The sequence below is a fragment of the Montipora capricornis genome, chromosome 6 (assembly GCF_036669925.1).
Source record: "Montipora capricornis isolate CH-2021 chromosome 6, ASM3666992v2, whole genome shotgun sequence".
NCBI classification, from domain to species: domain Eukaryota; kingdom Metazoa; phylum Cnidaria; class Anthozoa; order Scleractinia; family Acroporidae; genus Montipora; species Montipora capricornis.
Window position 1 is genome coordinate 65,179,609 of NC_090888.1, and position 20,584 is coordinate 65,200,192.

General features: G+C 39.8%; 2 protein-coding genes across 4 annotated transcripts in view; both read right to left on the minus strand.

The window, feature by feature from the left end:
* Positions 1–14,477, minus strand: part of LOC138052895 (snake venom 5'-nucleotidase-like) — a 33,341-nt gene extending 18,864 nt beyond the window's left edge. Inside the window, exons 1-9 of one of the 3 annotated variants that reach the window (XM_068899490.1) lie at positions 14,068–14,477; positions 12,330–12,538; positions 11,584–11,792; positions 10,807–11,069; positions 9,986–10,184; positions 8,633–8,794; positions 5,108–5,391; positions 2,233–2,441; positions 306–520 (exon numbers count right to left, since the gene is read on the minus strand). In XM_068899490.1, the coding sequence (XP_068755591.1) occupies positions 306–520; positions 2,233–2,441; positions 5,108–5,391; positions 8,633–8,794; positions 9,986–10,184; positions 10,807–11,069; positions 11,584–11,792; positions 12,330–12,538; positions 14,068–14,385 (2,068 nt within the window). In that variant the 5' untranslated portion in view covers positions 14,386–14,477. The remainder of the gene's footprint in view (positions 1–305; positions 521–2,232; positions 2,442–5,107; positions 5,392–8,632; positions 8,795–9,985; positions 10,185–10,806; positions 11,070–11,583; positions 11,793–12,329; positions 12,539–14,067) is intronic. The other 2 variants (XM_068899491.1, XM_068899492.1) reach the window with 2 other exon arrangements.
* Positions 14,478–15,376: 899 nt separating this feature from the next.
* Positions 15,377–20,059, minus strand: LOC138052898 (cell growth regulator with EF hand domain protein 1-like). The gene is made up of 4 exons (XM_068899494.1): positions 19,680–20,059; positions 18,674–18,727; positions 18,068–18,156; positions 15,377–17,229 (listed from the first exon to the last, which is right to left on the minus strand). The coding sequence occupies exons 1-4, from the start codon at positions 19,901–19,903 to the stop codon at positions 16,631–16,633; spliced, it is 966 nt and encodes a 321-aa protein (XP_068755595.1). The 5' UTR covers positions 19,904–20,059; the 3' UTR covers positions 15,377–16,630.
* Positions 20,060–20,584: the final 525 nt, after the last annotated feature.

Consider the following 20,584-nt stretch of genomic DNA (forward strand, 5'->3'; position numbering starts at 1 on the left):
TCGAATTAGTGAAAACATTTGAACGTTTCGTCATGGATGAACTTGCCTTGTTGGTGGACAAAAACAATAAAACTCTCATAGACTATTATCCCCACCTCATAATTCAATACGTTTTGAGAGTTCTTTACATAAAAACAATACAAGTGATTTACTCTTGGGACTGTATCATGCTTCAGTGAACTGGATATCCATTAATTGTTTTAATGCAAAAAAGAGAAGATGATAGTTTTGTTCCGCCTATCATTCAGGCAATCATGGATCAAGGACAATTTTCTTTCTCTTAGCTCTGTATAATACAGACGAACCTTCACCTGTATAGAGGAACGTATTTGTGTGTCCTCCCACCACTATATCAACTCCATCCACTTCTCGTGCCACTCGTTTGTCCATCTCAATCCCTGAGTGACCAACAGCTATAATCTTGTTGATGTTGTTCTGTTTTAGTTCCTCCACAGCACTTCTCACTGATTCCACTTCCGGGAGGAATTTGATATTTGGTCCTGGACCTGGTCTTGAATACCTACACATAAAAGTGACAGCGACAAATTTGTTTTTGAAAAGTGGTTAATTTTTGTGGTTGTTTTGCGGTTGTTATATTCAGTAAAGCATGATGCAACCGAAATACCAATGCATACAACAAGTCCTTTTAATCGTGTCTTTCTGACTTAATAGCCCTTATTCGTGAGTTAGGTCTTACTGTCGGTCTGACTAGATTTAGGCTTGCTTTTATCCCGGCGCGCGCACGTTTTTGAAACTACGCTCGATTACCAGCCCTGAAATACGGCTGGACTTGTGAGGTGAGCCATTGTTGATCTCCGCCAATCAGAAATTCGCCCAAATCGAGTAAGCATAAATATTAATTATATTTCTGTTCGAGGAAATGTTCAAAATCCGGCTGTGAAGGTATTCTTTGACCCCGTTTATTTTATGAGGTATAGACCATTTTATGGTGTGTAAATCCTGTTTTTATTCTCAGTATTCATGAAAGTTATCAATTCCAAACAATGCTAGTGCGAAAATGCAGTTGCACTACCATGAACTCTTAGCGTGCATGAATCGAGTAATGTCCGTACGTGGGCGAGTGTATGACACCCGTCTTCTAAAATGAAGCGTTTGTCATCGTAAGGTAAAAGAGATTTCTTTTGGTTTAAGTCAGGGAATGAATTTGATGGTTTTCGCTTAGAATTTGATTTATTCGGTTCGCCATTTGTACTTGCTTCTCAGAAAGACACTTCCGTATTGTAATGTTCGGAGAGCATGCCCAACCGTATTGACAAAGCTTTTTGTGTGGTCACGACGATAGTATCCATTCTCGTACGTTTTGTAACTCTTTGTACGCGTGCAACGAATAGGCCTTTTTCGATATATTTAAATTCAGCTTGAAAGAGAGCTTTAGAGGACAAAGACAAATGATGATATGCAAATATTTTTCGCATTGATTCCAACTTGTTTCTATTGTTTCGTCCTCACTGCCTCACTATCAAGCTGAATATTTGATATTTCGAAAATGGCCTATTGTGATTGTGAGTTGTGGGTTCATTACATATTCATGTCACATTCATGTTTATAACAAAAGCCCAACGATTTTTTTGACCAGGCTATGACAATTGCATCCTCTGTGGTCGGCACGTGTGAGAAAGTAAACAGAGACCCTCCAAGTTGGATCTGACGTCTGCGTTGAAGGCAGCAACATCCATCCCAATGATTATCATATCACATTTCTTTTTGTTGTTAAAATATGCCGGAAATATGTCGCGGCCAGGGGTGAAGATGGCGAATCCCCCGACATATCTGGCCGACCCATTCTAATGAAAATCAACCTATTTTTATTAGTAGTTTACTGTCACAATTTTTGGTCATTTCAAGGACGCACTTTATTGGTCAATTGGTGTTGAAGTGGACCCCGCAATGTGGGAACAACTGAAAAAAATTAACCTTCGCTGCACAGGTGCGATCTAAGAATAAATTTTAAATAATTATCATAGAACACAGGGATTCGGTCTCTTATCTTATATTCTCCAGTCGAAACATCCTCTCATAAATTTATCCTTTACTTTTGAAATCTGACCAGGGAAAATGCAACAGACTTTGATCTCAATTCAGACTCATTACAATTGCAAGTCTGCTTTCTACTGGTCGATCTCATGTCAATTTTCAGTCGGGGTTGGAACTCCAGGGAAGTGTCGAGCGACTTGATTCCCTTGCTCAAATTAAGATTTAAAATGTACTTACAGTGGAGTGTTCTCCAGAACATATCCCACAATGCCTATCTTCTGTCCTCCGACTTCGAGGACTTTAGACCTGACGAACAGGGGAGGGGAGCGGGGCCACTTTGGTTCCTGGCTCACATTTAGATTTGAAGACACAACTGTGAAATTCAGTCCGTTCAAGAAGGCCACCAGGTTGTCGATGCCGTCATCAAACTCGTGATTCCCAAGGGCCTGGTGACGAAGGAGGGAGGTTGGGTCAGAATGAGCACAAGCAACTTGCGTAATTAGCAAAAACAATAGTTCTTCACGCCCTGGAGGAGTGTTTTACATTTTGATTCATTTCTTTTCTGGTCTCGTCATAATCGCATAATTATTACAGTAACGGGAAGTAACGTTTTTAGATAACGTTCTGGTAGCCGTGGTCGTCGTCTTTGCTTAAGCTCCCTATTCTGTTGAGACGGCGACGTTGACGAATACATCACTTTAAAATATAACTATGCACTATCGTAAGTCTTACAAGACTACTCCATCTCGTTCGAATTGTACAATATGGGCAAAGTATCCTAAAATAAAGTGGGTAGGAAAGGTTTCAGAGCAAAAATACAGAATGAAACGAGGTTATATTTACAAGCTCAAGCTCGCAATCTTCCTGACAAACCAATTGTTTTCTAGCATACTTTCTCGCTGGTCTCGTCATCTCTGAAATTGGGAGTTTAAGAAACCACGACGGCTAACGTTTCCTCAAAATATAACTTTAAGCTATCTTAAGTATTTCACGATCATTCCCTCTTGTTAACGTTGTACAATATGGGCGAAGTATCCTACAACTGAATTGGCACCGACGAATTTGAAGTGAAGAGAGAGAAGGAAAGATTCACAGTTGTTGGTCATTTCAAGTCGTTGTTTTGACGGGTACGGAAAAGTGCCACACGTGCAGCACGATCGTTTATCTTCTTTTAACCAATATAAGTATAATTACATAGGCGTTTATTGAAAATTCTCTGCGCTGATTGGTTGTACTTGAGGTGATTTTTACGCGATAATCACCTAAGCGGTTTCTTCAAAATGGCCGCAAGCCCTTTTGTCGAGGTGACAGACGAAGACATTAATTGTTTTAAAGAAAATGCATATTTTTTAAGTCATCACACCGATATTCACCTCGCCCTCAGCCAATAATTGTTAAATATCACTGCCTTTTGGCGTTGTCGTTTCCGTGATGTCTCACTGATGACAACAGAGCGCGGCATGCGCGCGAGGAGCGCGCGAGGTGATGGGGACCCATGTGGTATGGATTGATTGGGGGTAGTGTGACGTTCAACAGTGATGATTGTTCATCAGTATTTCTGAGTATTTACGAACAGTTCGATTATTTTACAAACATTTTGTTATGAGAATCTCGGGTTGAGGGGTCTACCGCTTGAATTCAAGCCATAAGCCAAATGTTTGGCCGTTTCTTGACTGCTTATCGTCTGCAGAGTGTTTTGGCTGTCGTAACCCTGTTTACACAAGAGAACTTAAATGCAAAATGCAAAGGGAAATTTCCCGTCAAAAAAGCCATGACAGAAACGTTTCCCTCATTCTTTAAAACTTACCACGCGAATCTAATTTTTTTGAAGCTACAATGTAGCAAAATGACCCAAAAGGTCACACGGGCTTCCCTGCGAGCAGCATCTTAGCTCTGTTTGCAGGGCACACAGGCTTAAATTTCAACCCCGGTGTTGATATCCTTACTCACCATAGCATCGTATCCCAGTTCGTTCATAAAATCTCTTGTCGCATTACCGCGGTATACTGTATACCACAATGTGCCAGTAAGCACATCTCCGCCTGACAACAGAAGAACGTTTTTCTCTTGCGAACGGATTTGTTTGATAATAGTTGCCCTGCGCGCCATTCCTCCAAAACACTTCCCTGTTTGTGCATCGTTTGGAAAACACATGAAGCCGTGAGTGTCGGTTTCTTCAAAGCGTCCGTGGTTATCGTTCGTATGCAAAACGGTGAGGGAAAATCCATTGACCGAAGAAAAGAGAAATGAAAAAACAAACATCAAGGCAAGCATAGTTGATTTGGATGGCGTTACATTTATTTTTGAGTCAAATAGGAAATGCAAGATGACCCCTGAAAGATCCTTTGCAGCCGCTTTGGCCGAAGTCACTCAACGCATCGCTTCTTAGAGCGTTGCGTGACTTCGTCATGTCTTGAGCGCGATGGAAGGTAATTGGGTACAATGTGCGCGCAAGATTCTGAAAGCTGGTTTATTCAGACAAAATGCAGGTTATAAAGCTTTATTACGTTTTTCTTTAAGAGAGCTTGCTCACAGGCCAAGACTATCTCGATCGTCTAACAACGTATTTATGACAAAACAAATTTGTTCGAGCGGTTTGAGAGTACAAATTGAGAATGAAATGTTTACATTTGTATGGAAACGTTGTCATCAGCACTTCAAATTTGCTGATTTCTCGTCGTCTTCGTCGTTGTGCAGAGTACCGAAATAATATGGGCTAAAATGCGTGCCACACGTGCGGCACGATTATTTTTCTTCTTCTTTTAACCAATAATATAATTGTCTTGTGGCGTAGCCGTCGTCGTTTCTTAAATCTGGTAAATCTCTTTAAGCGCGTGGAAGAAAAAGCAAGTGGCGCGAGATTTTTTAGCCAATCATCAAGCGTAAAATCGATGACTTGCAAAACAATCGCGAAATTAACGCTCAACACTCAACTGAAATCTACTTTAATTTTCCTAACATTTTTTTTCCTGGCAACTCTCTTCAATAGATATTATATTAGGTCCAGCAAAACAGAACCTCTTCAAACCACATAGTATACTACTAATTGTGCGATTATGATAGGTGCCAATAGCATATTCAAAGTCTGAAGGCTCTTAGCGCCACCACATACTTTCGTGTCTGCGAAGGTGATTCTGCCCTCCACTCCAGTCGTAACGGGGGACCTGGCCTTGAAATAGTTCACAATTGCCATGTCGTCTGTAATACCAACTCGATGAGACAATCTCTTCTCCTTGACAAAACTATTGCGCGCCAACATTGATGTCAGGATTACCTTGTACACGGCTGATTTATCGAGTGGCTCAAAAGCAGGGACTTGGCAGGCGGCACAGCGAACTTTAAAGTCTACGACTCTTTTACCAGGAGTCTTTGCGATGTCGTACGTTATTTGGAGACCTAAAGTGCATGGTCAAAAAAGTTAAAAGTGAAAAATCTCTTTATCACTGGTAGGGAGAGGAGGAAGGGGGAGCGTTAGGGGGAGGGAGGGGCATTTTTGGTACATTTCCTTCAAGTGCTTAATTGTTTGATATAATGGTTCAGACATCTGGCTTGTCATTCCCTGTCCTCCGTTGTAGTGACACTGTTTTATTGCATGCTTACTTTCTTGGTTAGTTTATTTTTGTTTCTTTGCTCAAAAGACCCTTTTGAACTGCGTTTTAACTTGCCCTTTACACAATTTTGATTCCTCCGTTCCTGTAGTTTCTGTTCGTTTCTTTTATGTAAAAAAGTCAATTAACTTTTCGGTGCGCAACGATCTTTGCATGGACAGTCTTGAGAACCTTTGTATTGAAATACGCAAACCTCGTTCTAAATCATTTATTGTTGCTACGTGGTATAGACCACCTAATTCGCTTATTGGTATATTTTCTCCTTTTGAAGAGTTGATTGGGAAATTGCATTCCCTTAATACTGAATTCTACCTTTTAGGGGATCTAAATTGCAATATGGCCGCATCCCAGTTTGATAGCGATACACGCAAATTATTAACTATCACGGATGTTTATGGTCTTCAACAACTCATAACAGAACCAACAAGAATAACCGAAACTTCTGCAACATTGATTGATTTAATTTTTACTAACTGTCCTGACAAGGTGTTATGCTCAGGTGTGCGTCATATTGGCATTAGCGATCACAGCATGGTCTATGTCTATCGAAAATTAGCCATTAATGGACAGAGTAAGGGTCACACTAATATAACCTATAGGAATTTTCGAAATTTTGACCGTGATAAATTTCGTAGCGATGTTGCATCTCAAGATTGGGATCACTTAAACAATTCTTCCAATCCAAATGATATGTGGAATGAATGGAAGGAATCCTATTTGGCTATTGTTAACAAGCACGCTCCATTGGGAACCACTCGTGTTCGCGCGCGGGGTTCCCCATGGATTACTTCTGAGCTTAAAAAACAGATGCACGATCGAGATATTTTGAAACTCAGAGCAATTAGATCAAAAAATCCTAATGATTGGGTTCACTTTAAAAGACAGCGGAACAAAGTCAATAGTGCGACTAGGCTAGCGAAGCAAGTTTATTATCAAAATATGCTAAACGAGCATAAGGGTGATTCCCGCAAAACCTGGCAGATCATCAATGAGCTGTCTTCCCGAAATTTCGTGGAAACGTCTGTGAAACAACTGAATGTAGATGAGCAATCAGTAACAGCTCCAGCAGAAATAGCGCACGAATTTAACCGTTATTTTGCTACCATTGGCCCGAAACTTGCTAGTGATATTCCTTCTTCAGATGGCAACAGCTATCTGAATTATCTCACTAGCACGGATAAGGAGTTTCAGGTCCGCCCAACCTCCACAAATGAAGTATTTTCACTGCTGAATAAACTGAACAAATCAAAGGCAGTCGGCCTTGACAAAATTTCTTCTCGACTTATTCGTGAATGCGCGGATCTTATTTGCAAACCGCTGTGCTATATTTTCAATCAGTCATTAAATGTAGGTGTGTTCCCAGACGACTGGAAGTGTGCACGGGTCACTCCACTATTCAAACAAGGGAACGTGATGACCTAAACAATTACCGCCCAATTTCCGTTATCCCGGTTATAGCCAAAGTGTTCGAAAGAATAGTTTACAACCAATTATATGCGTACCTAACAAAGCATAACGTAATATGTAAATGCCAATCTGGTTTTCGCTCTATTCAGATTCCACCGTTACGGCTCTACTTGGGGCTACGGATACTTGGGCTTACAACATTGACCGAGGAAAAATAAACGCTGTTGTTTTCCTAGACCTAAAAAAAGCTTTCGATACGGTTAATCACGAGATCCTTTTATCTAATTTAAATAATTACGGCATACATGGCATTTCTTACAACTGGTTTAAGTCCTATTTGGACAATCGCACTCAAAAGTGTTCCATTAATGGATCACTTTCTAAAACTTGCTCACTAAGTTGCAGCGTCCCTCAAGGGACTATTTTGGGTCCATTGTTGTTTTTGCTATATATCAATGATCTGCCAAATTGTCTAACGAATTGTGTGCCATGGATGTACGCAGATGACACCCACCTAACATATGCGGGTGACAATACAGGCGACATAGAATCAAGTCTTAACCATGATCTAGAAAATGTTAAAAAATGGTTGATAGCAAACAAACTTACCCTGAACATGACAAAAACCGAATTTATGCTGATTGGATCAAGGCAGAGGTTGTGTGCTCTCACAAATCCTCCAATTCCCGAGATTAATGGTGCTCCTATCACTTAAGTTTCTGTTGCTAAATCCCTGGGCGTGCTTATTGATAATAATCTTAACTGGAGTAGCCATGTCGATAAACTGACAAAGAAAGTAACTTCTGGAATTGGAGCCCTCAAACGTGTAAGGCATCTCGTTCCTCAGACGACATTGCGCTCTATTTATCACGCTTTACTTCAACCGCACTTTGACTATTGCAATGTCGTCTGGGGAAACTGTGGTATCACGTTACATGACAAATTACAAAAACTGCAAAATAGAGCAGCCAGAGTTTTGACCTTCTCTAATTTTGATGCAAATGCTAGGGAGCTATTCAAAATTTTAGGCTGGAAAAATCTAGTTAGCCAGCAACAAATTGCGCTGGCCACAATGGTCTATAAGTGTCTTCAGGGGCTAGCACCGGAATATCTATGTTCTAAATTTACAAACCGCGAATCTGTTTATAGTTTAAGAGACTCTGAAAGAAAGCTTAATGTTCCGTTTCCGCGGACAAATTATTATAGAAACAGCTTCAGCTATAGAGGTGCTACTGTCTGGAATAGCTTACCCCTCAAAGCGAGACAAGCAGAGTCTCTTGGGCTTTTCAAAAATCTGATTAAAGACATTTTTTAGTATAAAGCACGGCATTCATGGAAAGCAGCTTTAGAATTAATATAGTTTAATTGTATTTTATTGTAATCATTTTAAAATTTTACCTTTTGTAATTTAGATCTTAGCATGGTTTGTAATCTTAGCTGATGATTTTACCGTGCATAAATAATAAAATATCATATCATATCATGTGAAAGACATAGGAAAGCTACCATAGATTTAAGCCCGACAGAACCGCGTGGAAGTCGAACACTGCTCAACTCTCGACTGCCTTCCCTGGCCTGTGGATAAGCTGGCTCTCTCCTTCTGGAAAAAGAGGTGAAAATACCTGAGACTTGCAGGAATGAGTCACTAGGATTTTTTCCGTCGAATTTTGATGCCAGTCGTTCAAATAACTGGAGCATGTCGCGACCTTTCAACTCTACAACATCCACTGTGACAAGAGCCTTGTACGGGACAATGTTAGCGATATGACCATATGTGACATTATCTAAGGAAATTAAAATGCAGAGAACAATAAAGAGCTATGATTGGGCTATTACGGTAGCAGGGTTGGGCAGAGGGGAGGGCACTTGTCTTCCACAATATTACTCGGATTCCGTGGCCCGTTGTCATATGTTGCTTGAGTTTGAGTTTGTACGTTCTCTACTACGAGAGGTGTTCCTCCGCGTACTATAAGTTTCGCACGCTCCGGCAAGGTTCTAATTTGACCTGCGTCGAATTGATTAGATTACGACTTACAGTTTCCTGAACTAGAGAAGCACTTGCACTCGGCCAGATAAGCTTGGGAGTTCAATGTAATTGTTGTGGCCAGGAGCCCTCCATATGGAGTCATCCCTTTCTCGAATAGAGTTACTTTTTTTTCTTTTTTGTCGGGATTATCCACTAGATTAATCACTGCACTTGGATGATCCCAATTCACTCATTATCTAGATATTTGTACGTAATTTCCTTTATTCACGACTTTTGCTGTTTGTAAATCTCAACTTTTTTATTCTGTACTTATTTGTTGTTTTGAGTTGAGTTAAAGAAATTATCTGACTATTAACCCATTGACTCTCAAGGGGTTCCCCATTGACGAGTAAAATCGTCTGGCGTTAGACAGAGTAAAATACTAAGTCTAGCCGGTTTAGGCCGGTTTGGACGTCAAAGGGTAATAATAAATTAACAACATCTCGTAAGGGTTTCGAGGTAGAGAGCCCATTCAAAACAAAACTATGTTAAGTCAAATAACCCAACAAAAACGCCTTACGCTGGAATGTTTTTTTTTCGCGTTTCGCAGTGGAAATACGACACTTTTCGGGGGGAAAAGCCGTTCTAAAAATAAATATACTCGGGAAAGGATTGACTCAAGAAATAAAGTGATGGGCTCCTGTTGTGGTTTATCATCATCCTCACTATCATTACATACAACAGTGCACTTCACACTTTGCTTTGAGGACTTTTATTAGAGGATCGCGTAGCACTGGGTAAAAGCAAAATTTGTGGTGTTTGATAGACGAAAACGTTTTTAAAAGGAATAATTTTCCATTGGGAGCTCTTAAATGTTGATAAAGTTGCTTCTATCGCGCTTAATTCCTTGTTCAACTGATCGTACATTCTGTGAACAGCTCTTTGCGACGCGAGAACCAGCGAAACTAAATCGATTAACTTGACTGGTCAGCGCCTTGTGCGGTCCTACCTTGAGCACTGACAGGAATAGATGCAGGTATGCTTCCACCATGCTGCACTGCAATACTCGCATCCGTCCACTGAACATCATTTGCCGATTGATTAGCATAATGGAACACAAAGGCATCGGTAATAACATTCCCTAAGTTGCACTCCTTCCACATGCAATCACTTCCATTGAGGAAAACAAAACTGGAACCCACTTTGACCTACAGGAAATCAGTGAGATTTTAGCTTTTAATTAGTTGGATCATTCATAATTATTATTTTTTTGAACTAAGAGGTATTCTTTTGCTACATATAACCGTTTCTGGCAATTTAACCTATGCAATGCAAAGTTTGTCGAAGATCATGATTAACACAAAGCGGCTTTCCCTTCATCAAAATCCCGGTTTGAAATTTCAAGTATTCCGTGTCAACAGTATACGATGTACAATCCCGATCAAATTCAGGGCAGATTCGTTGGTGTTTTTCCGATAAACTGATTCGCATAAGTTCGTGTCAATCTGTGAGATTGACGTGGGCTTGTAAAACTAAGAGACAATAAAAGAACGACAAATTTGCCAAATTGAAAGGGATATTTCGCACCAGTTGGACAGGACAAAGTGGAACACCTTCGGAGGTGGTCTCAAACATTCCGCTGTCCAACCAAACCGAAATTTCAAGATCATTTAAATTGCGTTGAAATTTGTAAATTATCATCTCAAAAATGAATTTAAAGGCAGTTTTTAAGGCAATTGCATCTATTACGAGATTGCGTCAAGGGAAGAGAGAGCCGCTAAAATCCCAAGGCAATGTTTTTACGCGATTCTAACAATGGATTGTACTTACCTCCGTCATCTTTGCCACCTCAGTTTTCATCTGGAGGACTTGTTGAAGAATCACTGAATCTTTGGGCACTGAATTATTGAGAAGTATGGGGTTGCCAGACCACGAGATCACATTGCCATTTTCGTCAAATTCAACTTTCAGATGACCAAGATATTTGCCATATGCAAAGTCCTGGACAACCAAGGCCTTCAAGTTTGGGTTACTTTTGGGTGTTATCACTAGAGGATATGACCCATACGGGGTCTCTGTAGAAGGAGGTGTACCTAACTCAAACAAAAGTGAGAACAGACAGTTCGTCTATTATTGGAACAACATAAAAATAACTAAACTTGAAATGGGACCAAGAATTATTATTCACAAAACGTATCCTTGTACAGTAATTTCCATAGACGCCGGAGTGTATTTTCGTCAGGGGGAGGGAAAGGTGTTGATAATGGACGCCGGTTACAGTACAACCAGTTGCCGAAATGTAGAGGAAACATCTTACCATGACAACTTAGAGAAAAATGTTCACCATGCCATCCAACAACATTTCTTTTTGGCCATCCTGTGAAGTCGGTAAGAGCACTTTTTTGTACGAGGTGTTACAACATTTGTGCAACTGGCTGTAGTGTTTTTTTACGAAGTTCTAAGTATATTTATCTAGCTATAAAGCTATGAAATCTACACAATCACAAATACTATTTTCTGTATTTCCCTTGACGTCTTTGCTCGTCGTTTCCTCTCTTTTATTATAAGTTACATCTTTATATTTAATTTAGCTTTTTACTTTACAACCTTTGTAAAGGAATGTATTTGAGTGTCCTCCCACCACTATATCAACTCCATCCACTTCTGTTGCAACTTGTTTGTCCACCTCAATCCCTGAGTGACCAACAGCTATAATCTTGTTGATGTTTTGTCTCTGAAGCTCTTTAACAGCACTTCTGACAGACTCCACCTCAGAGAGGAACTTGATATTCGGTCCTGGACCGGGCCACGTATACCTACGCAAAACACAGTGTTTTAGAAAGGGAGTCTGCGTAGCGAGGGTCAAAGCGAGGGAGTAAACGCGCGCGTGTGGGGGAGTCATGAGCCACGCTGGAAGGTACGCGCGCGTTCGAGTAAGGGGACAAGCCAAGCGCGCCAAGCATATTACCTCTCCTGCTTACGCGTCGCTCCATTTACACCTTTGTCGTTCTATGATTGTTAATATCCCCTCCCATTAACGCAACCGCTTGCAGAACCTGCAGAAGCAAAGAAGCTTCAGAACCATATGCAGATGTGCAGCGCATACAATGAAGTATTTTGCAAAACGCATCCTGATACACAAGGACGGTCCTTTCGCTTTCAACGTAAGGAGGGTAGAGTGGAGTTATGGGGTCCTGCGGACATGTTGTGACACCAAACGTATCCCTTCCCGATTATCAAATTTTATGAAGCAAAAAGGTTTGAATCTGCGGACAAACGCTATAGTTAAGAAACTTTTAAAAGAGATGAGGCTAATTCTATAACGAGTATGACTGATATTTAATTGTACTTACAGTCGAGTACTCTTTAAAACATATCCCACAATGCCTATCTTCTGTCCTCCCACTTCAAGAACTTTAGACCTGACGAACAGGGGAGGGGAGCGGGGCCACTTTGGTTCATGGCTGACATTCAGATTTGAAGACACAACTGTGAAGTTCAGTCCGCTTAGGAAGGACACCAGGTTATCGATGCCGTCATCAAACTCGTGATTTCCAAGGGCCTAGTAATAACGTGATAATTTTTTGTTAAAGTTGTTATGAAAGGTCTTTTTTGTCAAGGTATTATTCACATGATAAGATTTCAAGTACAATTTGGTGTAAATTAGCAGGAGTGAATTTTTTCGAAGATGAACAAAATTGGGTAAGTACAAATTGTAGTCCTTGAAAAAAATTACATGTGCTTATTTATTCCAAATTTCAGGAGAAAACTCATGATATACAGAAAAACATTTGAAGATAGCATATCATAATTATGCAGAGGCAAGGTGCGCATATCACGCAATCGAGCAAAGATTGCGCCATTCAAGGCTCGCATTTAAGTTTCCTCCTTCATTGACCAATCAGAATGCTTGGTTTGTTAGCTCTATTTGCACTGAATTACGTCTTTTTTGCTCTGTACCACCTGGAAACTAACTGATTTTTCCATGTATATCATTAGGAGCTTATACAACGTGACTCAAGCAGCAGATTGTACTATATAGGTGTAAGAAATTAGCGCTAATCCTGGGTTAGCAGACACGTTTTCGTGGTATTCGTTTTCGTTTTCGGGCGTGCTATGTCACAGCTCGGCGCATGGAAAAACAATAACAACCTTATGCCTAATTAGGCCTAAAGTTGGCTTTTATGAATATGAATATGAATACAAGCGACAATTTACCCACGACACGCGACTCGCGACTCGACTGCGTCTCTGGTTTGCATAATTGTCTCGGATTCTTCCCCCTCGTGTTTAGATGAGGCCATGGAAACACGGAAAACGTCCTCTATTGCTTAAGCTTGAAACACCAAGATCACTGAGTGAGTATATACTAATAAAGGATATTCCTTTTCAAACATAATCGTGCGTGCATGCATTGGTCTTTGTATTATAACCGCGTCAGATTTCTTCCGCGTTCTATTAACACACTTCCGCATCGTGAAATATATTTTGAACCTTTAGTGGCAACGGCAGTACTCAAAGACAGACGTTGCAAGACAAACTTGTGGCCATAGCACAAATACGCAAAACGTTCCAATAAAACGTCGATTGAACAAAACAAAGCCAAAAGCGTGTTGTTTACGACAGCATAATTTTCAAATACAAAGTTCATCTGACTACTGACAGTTACTGTCTATTATCTCATGTTGCTCTAAAGAAAACCTTTTTCAAACATGCATGGCTGCTTGTAATAAAAAAGTATCAAATTTCTTTCGCAGTAAATGAACACACTTCCGGGTCGAGAAATACGTTTTGAAACTTCAGTGGCAACGATACTATTTGAAGACGAGCTCAGCCAAACGAGTGACCATAACACGAGTGCGTAAAACGTTCCACTAAACCGTCGATTGAATTTAAAAGATCCAAAAACGTGCTGTCTACAATTGACTAATTTTCAAAGTACTTCTCACTACTGACATGTAAAATTGCCAAAGTCATACCCACTGTGAATTTCGAATGATTGGTGAAATTAAAGTAAGGTGCCACAGCAGTTATTGTACAGTACTACTGTGAGTGTACATGCTGAATTTTCGCTTAGGGTGTGTCACTCACCATTGCATTGTAACCAAGCTCGTTCATGAATTTCCTCGAGGCATTACCGCGGTAAACTTTATACCATGGTGTTCCAGTCAAGACATCTCCGCCACACAACAGCAGCACATTCTTCTCCCGAGCTCTAATTCGTTTTATCATGGTAGCTCTGCGCGCCATTCCTCCAAAACACCTCCCTGCTTGTGCATCGTTTGGAAAACACAAGAAGCCGTGAGTGTCCGTTTCTTCAATACGACCGTGGTTATCGTTCGTATGCAAAACCGTGAGAGAAAATCCATTGGCCGAAGAGACAACAAGTAAAAACAAGAACGCAAACATGACTGCTTTTATTTTGAGCAGTGGTGATTGCAAATCGGCCAAGATGCTAATACGGTCATTTTACAAACCAAAGATGTGTCATTTTCACAAGGGACTGTCAGTTACCATATAAACGGGGTCAATAAGGCAGGCTGATATGTCGGACCTACGAAAACGTACACGGTTAAAAATCATTAAACGTGACCAGTTCGGACGAGATGTTGGATTCCGTTACGATTCCACATGATTTCTTCATGGGCGCGGAAATTATATTTACTTATTTACTGTTTAGCAAATCTTATAAGTTCAGGAAATGCTTCTTGGCCCGCCACGAAGTTTTCAGCTTAGCAATACTTTGTGCTATCATCTCATATAATGGTCTGATAACCGAGATTGCTGCGGAGCCAATCACATTGCTAGAAAGAAGGGGGTAGTTTCTAAAGAAACTGTGGTGCTGCGTCGGTGGGGAAATAGTATACAAAAATTTGGTTTTATCAACGGAGTTGACAATGTAAATTGGCCACCGTACAGAGATTCTAAAAGCTAACGTTTCGAGCGTTAGCCCTTCGTCAGAGCGAATCGAGGAATTGTGGGTTACGTGTAGTTTTTATAGTAGAGTACGAGCTACGCTATTGGTGGTAACATGGCAACGTGAAAAATAGGAATATATTAGTCAAATGAAAAGCGTTCGTTAATACCGTGAGGATTAAGGGTGCCGATTTGAAAGATGAATTAGCAAGTCACATTTCTAGAAAGTCACATTGCTAGAAACGTAATATTCAAGTCCAAAATTAAACAATGGAATAGTTAACAAATCGAAAGTTCGCAGCCGAGTGAGTCCACAACAAATTTTGACCACTTTGATGACCAATATCGTTGTCGATAAGAGTGCACAGAACGCTGAACCACTTTCGATTTGTTTTCTACCACAATATTCCACGCCAAAGAAAGTGTTTTTTTTTCAGAGCGTGACCAAAATCATGACACAAAGGAAGAGCAAGCATTGTCTATAACTTTCTCGCAATATGATTGGTTTATTCCCAAAATGAGCGTTCCTGATTGGCTATTACATTGCGTGACAAATTGACGCGAGCAGCGTTGTGTAGAGAAGACCTTAGACAGCAATGACCAGAACCAAGGTTGCTGACCAGCGGTTTTCGTTAAAACAATGGTTTGCTGGGGATGCTCAGTCTCGCGGGCTCCGAAAACCTGGTTGTGGTCATTGTTATTTAAGGTTTTTCGTTGTGTAGACTTGTGTAGACTCCAATCGACAACGACAAATTACCCAATCAGAATGCGAGATTACAAGCAATTGTGGTAAACATAGTGTTTTCACTTATGTGATCAGTAACCTTGTTTTTCCATCGAAACAAAGGAAACCTTTGCATGATAATAGAGCTCAATTCCCGGAGCATTAGTTGGGGACACCAACATGGCCGCCGTTACGTCACCTGAAAACACTCAATATTAATTTACCAAGAGGAAAAATTCACCGACACCACTTTCTTGTAAAATCATCTTTCCTCCATACTGCATAAAAACAAAGTTTTTATCCTATAATGATTACCGGTATTTGTCTGTGAAAAGATGCTGAAAGACGTTAGATGTGCTCATTTCATTTAAGATTGTGAAAATGTCAAGCACGTGATTAATATACGAAATTTTAAGAGTTTGAAATATTCGTTTTAAAAAAGTATTACGAAGTACTTTAACTGTCTATCAAGTGGTAACTTAAGAGTACCCAAACAAAGTTGCTGGAATTATAGTTGCTAAAATAATTTCCGAGTTTATCTTGTGATGGTCAAGACCCAAAACTGATTTTGAAAAACAAGGAGCGGAAAAAAGCACTTAAGAAGTCAAAGTTGGGGCATCTTTCACAAAGGAGTTTCAGCTGTACCAAAACAAAGGATTGTATTTACCTCTATAGCAAGTGCTAAAAACTCTTTTATCACTGCCTGATCATGTCCTCAAAGAGCAAACGAGGACACCTGAGGAATTCTTAATTCAGAATGCAGGGTTTTTTGTTTACCTAAAGGTAAATCAGCAATGCATGGTCAAGAGCTTTTTCTGTTTGTGCCCCAACCTCTAGAAAAAGTTTGCGACAAATTATGTACTTTGCAATTCTTCTGTTACCTTTTAAGACCCAAATTAAGCCTTAATGTGACTTTTCTTTTTTTTTAAAACTACCCTAATTTCCGTATGGGCTAACTAAATTCAGACTATTTTACTGTTTTGTTATTTTTTAAATTTCAGTAAGAGTGATTTATTATGGCTGTTGCTGCTGCCTATTGTATTCTTCTTCCAATGAACTAGGTTCATTTTGCTTTTGTTCCTGGTCATTTGTTTCTTGGTTCTCCACATTTTTTTCACTATTTTGTTCTTGTTCATTATTTTCTTCTTGTTGTTGGTTGTCCTGCACCTGCGGTTCGTCATTCTGTCGATGCTCATTGCGTTGTTGGTCTTCCTGTGATCCTTGGTCATTTGTTTGTTCATTTTTCTGTTGCAGTTGATTGAATTCTTGCTCTAGCGATGACTGTTCTTCAGCATTTTGTGTATGTTCCTCTCCAGTGTGATCTTCACTTTCCCCTGGTTCGGGTTTGTCCAAGTCCGTCATTAGAGACTCAACTCTTGAGTTCATCAATTCGAAAAAGTCAATCATCCCATCATCATTTTTATCATGTTTACTTAGAAGTTCATCGATGATAGCCTCGGCTTCATGCTCAAGGAACACTTTGCCTCCCTCCTTAAATTCTCCTTTGTTCTCCTCATCTTCTCGGTGAAAGTCTGTCAATGCTTGCATCCACTCAAGGCCATCAAGCTTTTCGTTATTGTCATAATCATGAAATTTGAAGAAATAAAAGATACCTGTTGCAGATAAAAATCAAAGAAAGCTGTATTTGAGTGTACACATAACTCAAATGACAGAAAAAAACAATATTTGTTTTTCATCATTTGCAAGTCAAACTGAATTTGCATGCAAACATGAACGGTGGGTCTAAAATGCTGGTAACTCCTAAAAGGTAACTGGTAACAGGTAACAGGTAACAGGTAATTAGGGTCCCTGTTCCTAACCCTAACCCTAGCCCTGTTACCAGTTACAGTTAGGATTGAATTACCTGTTTCCAGTTACCAGCTATCAGCATTTCAAACCTGCTGCACATATGACAGCTTTTGAAATATAATTCTTTAAATTAATCAGGGGCCCCTGAGAGGGAGGGGCAGGGGGGCTATAGCCCCCGCCCCCCCAACCACTTTTCCTTATAGTGTTGTTTTTAGCTTGTTCAAATATTTAGTAATTTACACTATTCATACACATACCAAGACTTAGCCCCCCCACTTTCAAACGTACTCCGCAGCCGCTGTTAACACATACTTGTGAGTAATGTAGAACTCAAGCTCATGTGCACATCCACTTCTGGCTGCATGCATGGAAAGAACAAAACTCCTCCTTCCAATTTCCATCATTTCTTAATTCTAACAGTGTTAATGAAATGCAAGAAGTGAAATTGCTAAAAGTTTTTGGCCGGAAGACTTAAATTTTAAAATGCTAGACTTTACAAATGTCAAACTTCTGTTCCAAGCAGAATTTATTTTAATTTTTACACCAACTTGAGAGAGCTCTGCTGTACAGAGGTTATTCTTCAAAGCATTAAAAAGATGTAGCACAGCATTGTGGGTAGGATGCACAGCTTAAGAGCTTTACCTTTAGAGTTATCACCATCAGCAACATCTTTTAGATCTTTGCTCTCCTCAGCATTCAAAGTTTGTTCACCTAAATGCTTCTGAATGTGTCTAAAGACAAGTGGAAGAGCACATGTACAGTGTAATAAATAATGAAATCTAAGAATGTGTTTAGATCTTAAAATTAAAATGACATTGATGTTTTCCCAAACTACAAAATTAGCAAATACAGTTGTGGTCATTCCCTTAGAGGGGGCAAAGCTTTTGCTTGAAACTCACTTCAAAAATTATGAATAGTTCAGCATTGCCATTGCGTAAACAACATTTTGGTTATTCTATATCCAAGATAGGAAAAAAATACTGGTTTCAATGGTGATGCCAAACAATAATGTTTTCTATTTGCAGATTGAGTATTGTGTTTTTTTGACAACAGATCCAACAAGATACCAGGGGCTGGTTACTCAAAGCCTGATTAATGCTAACCGTTGGTTAAGAGGTATCAAAGCCTATAGGTTTCCACGGTATTTAATGCTGGTTAGCACAAACCATGCTTCGAGCAATGCGGGCCAGTACTTTGAACTGGAGGTACACCTGTACCTACAACTAATACCCATAAACTCAGAACTACCTTAGTCCTTCACCGTCTAAGTCCATTCTGTCGGCTAGGTGGGCCAGCAAATGTCTGAAACAAATTTATACAAAATACTGGTAAATATCAGCCACATTCAAAACTAAAAAGTATATTTAGTGATGAGAATATGACTTCGAGTTTTCTGAGTCAATAGATAATCCTCGTGGTGTGTACTGCTGAGTTGACTATTTGACTAAACCAAAACGAGAATGAGTAGTCTAATTTGTTTAGCAGAGATCCCCTCGCATAATACCTTATTCCAATTTTTATTGATTTTGTTTTGTTTTTGTTCAAAACACTGGCCAGGCTTTTTTTCTACTCACTATCACTCAACAGATAGCGAGTAGCAGGTGAATCTGATTACGGGATTCATAATAGTATGTGAGTGAATTTCTACCAATACTAGTTTACCTGGCCTAAGAATGGAAGTGAGGCTGCCGGTGACCCTGTTTTGATAAAAACCTTTGTGCTTTTGTAATGTTGATGAAGACTAATTAGAATTACAACATTGCAATTTACATGATAAAAGCAGTGAGGACTGTATCCATTTACAAGGTCACCGGCAGCCTCGCAACCATTCAGAGGCTAGGTCGCTGAGCACAAAAATGGCCCATTGTAAGTGAGGGGGTATTCTAGAATCTAGCATGTTGGGAGCATCAACAGAAAAAAAAGTTCAAAAGGAAACTTTTTTGAAAAAGCATACTCGATTGACATGGGGATGATTATCCGATCAACTTCAAAAGTTTTGATAAAAGGTTTATTGACTTGGAGAGCAATTTTATCAGTACGAACATTTTGATAAAAGGTTTATTGACGTCGATCGATCGAGGGTCGAGGGTTTATTGACGTCGATCGAGGGTGATACACGCAAAAAATCTTGCACTAGGTGAGTCAAAAAAGTGAATAAAAATTATTATTCTCTCTGTTGGTACCGCCACGTATCAAATTCGTGAAAAACTCCGGACCGACTATTAATTAAACTTGTGTCTTTAATATCACTCACCTTCGTTCATGGGACATTTTGTCATGGAATTCTGAATCATCTTCGCCGACTTCTCCGCCATTTTCCACCACATTTTCTGCATGTGCCTGGGTATTAACCGATGAGTAAATGAAGAAAAGCAACGTCGAAAATCCAATCATCTGCATTCTTTGAGAAACCTGCATTTCTACTCGCGCCGCAACTGGAAGCTCTCTGAGCCAAGGAGTGAGTGATACGACGCTCATCTAAGCCACATCCACATCATCACCGTCTACGTGGATAGATTAATACAATGAAGTAATAATGAAGTTGCTAAGAGCTCAAGAAACGTCCTTATGAAGTATTCACGATGAAACACGAAAGAATATCAGTGTATGTAAATCACGGTTTACTAGTAACACAGGACACCCAATGTGTTTTGAAATCAATTGATTTCACTGTCACGCAACGAAAAATGAATTTTAAACCGTTCAATGAAAAAGGCTAAGAAAACGAAATGTTATAAAAGACTAATACATAAACAACTAGTCAAAGTCTCAAGTCTCTGTGGTGCATAACGTTTTGACGAAACGTCCGAAACGTGTCAGGAACTTATAAGAGCTTTGTATGGAGGTGCCACCTAGTAGGTACACCAAAATGGCCGCCGGAAATCAACAAAAACGTTGAGAATTCGCTTTGCCATGAAAACACGTTCTTTTCACTCATGAACTGGACATATAAGCATCAAAACAATGTCTTAAGACTTTAAAAGTTGTAACTGTTGAAAGTTGAAAGGAAAAGCTTTTTTTTTTAACCAAACAGCCACTATCTTGGTGTCACGCAAGGCGGAATTCGGAAATTAAAAATGATGTATTTTCAAAACGAAAGACGCTACGGCTCTAAAAACTTGTGAAAAGATTGAAATCTAGATTATATTCAAGGTAATG

Bases quoted from the DNA above. Each gene is read 5' to 3' on its own strand.
- LOC138052898 (XM_068899494.1), bottom strand. From the start codon at position 19,903: ATGAGCGTCGTATCACTCACTCCTTGGCTCAGAGAGCTTCCAGTTGCG. The intron at 18,728-19,679 runs GTGAGTGATATT...AATTTGTTTCAG, and splicing joins AAAATGTCCCATGAACGAAG to ACATTTGCTGGCCCACCTAG. The intron at 17,230-18,067 runs GTAAAGCTCTTA...TATCTGCAACAG, and splicing joins TGATGGTGATAACTCTAAAG to GTATCTTTTATTTCTTCAAA.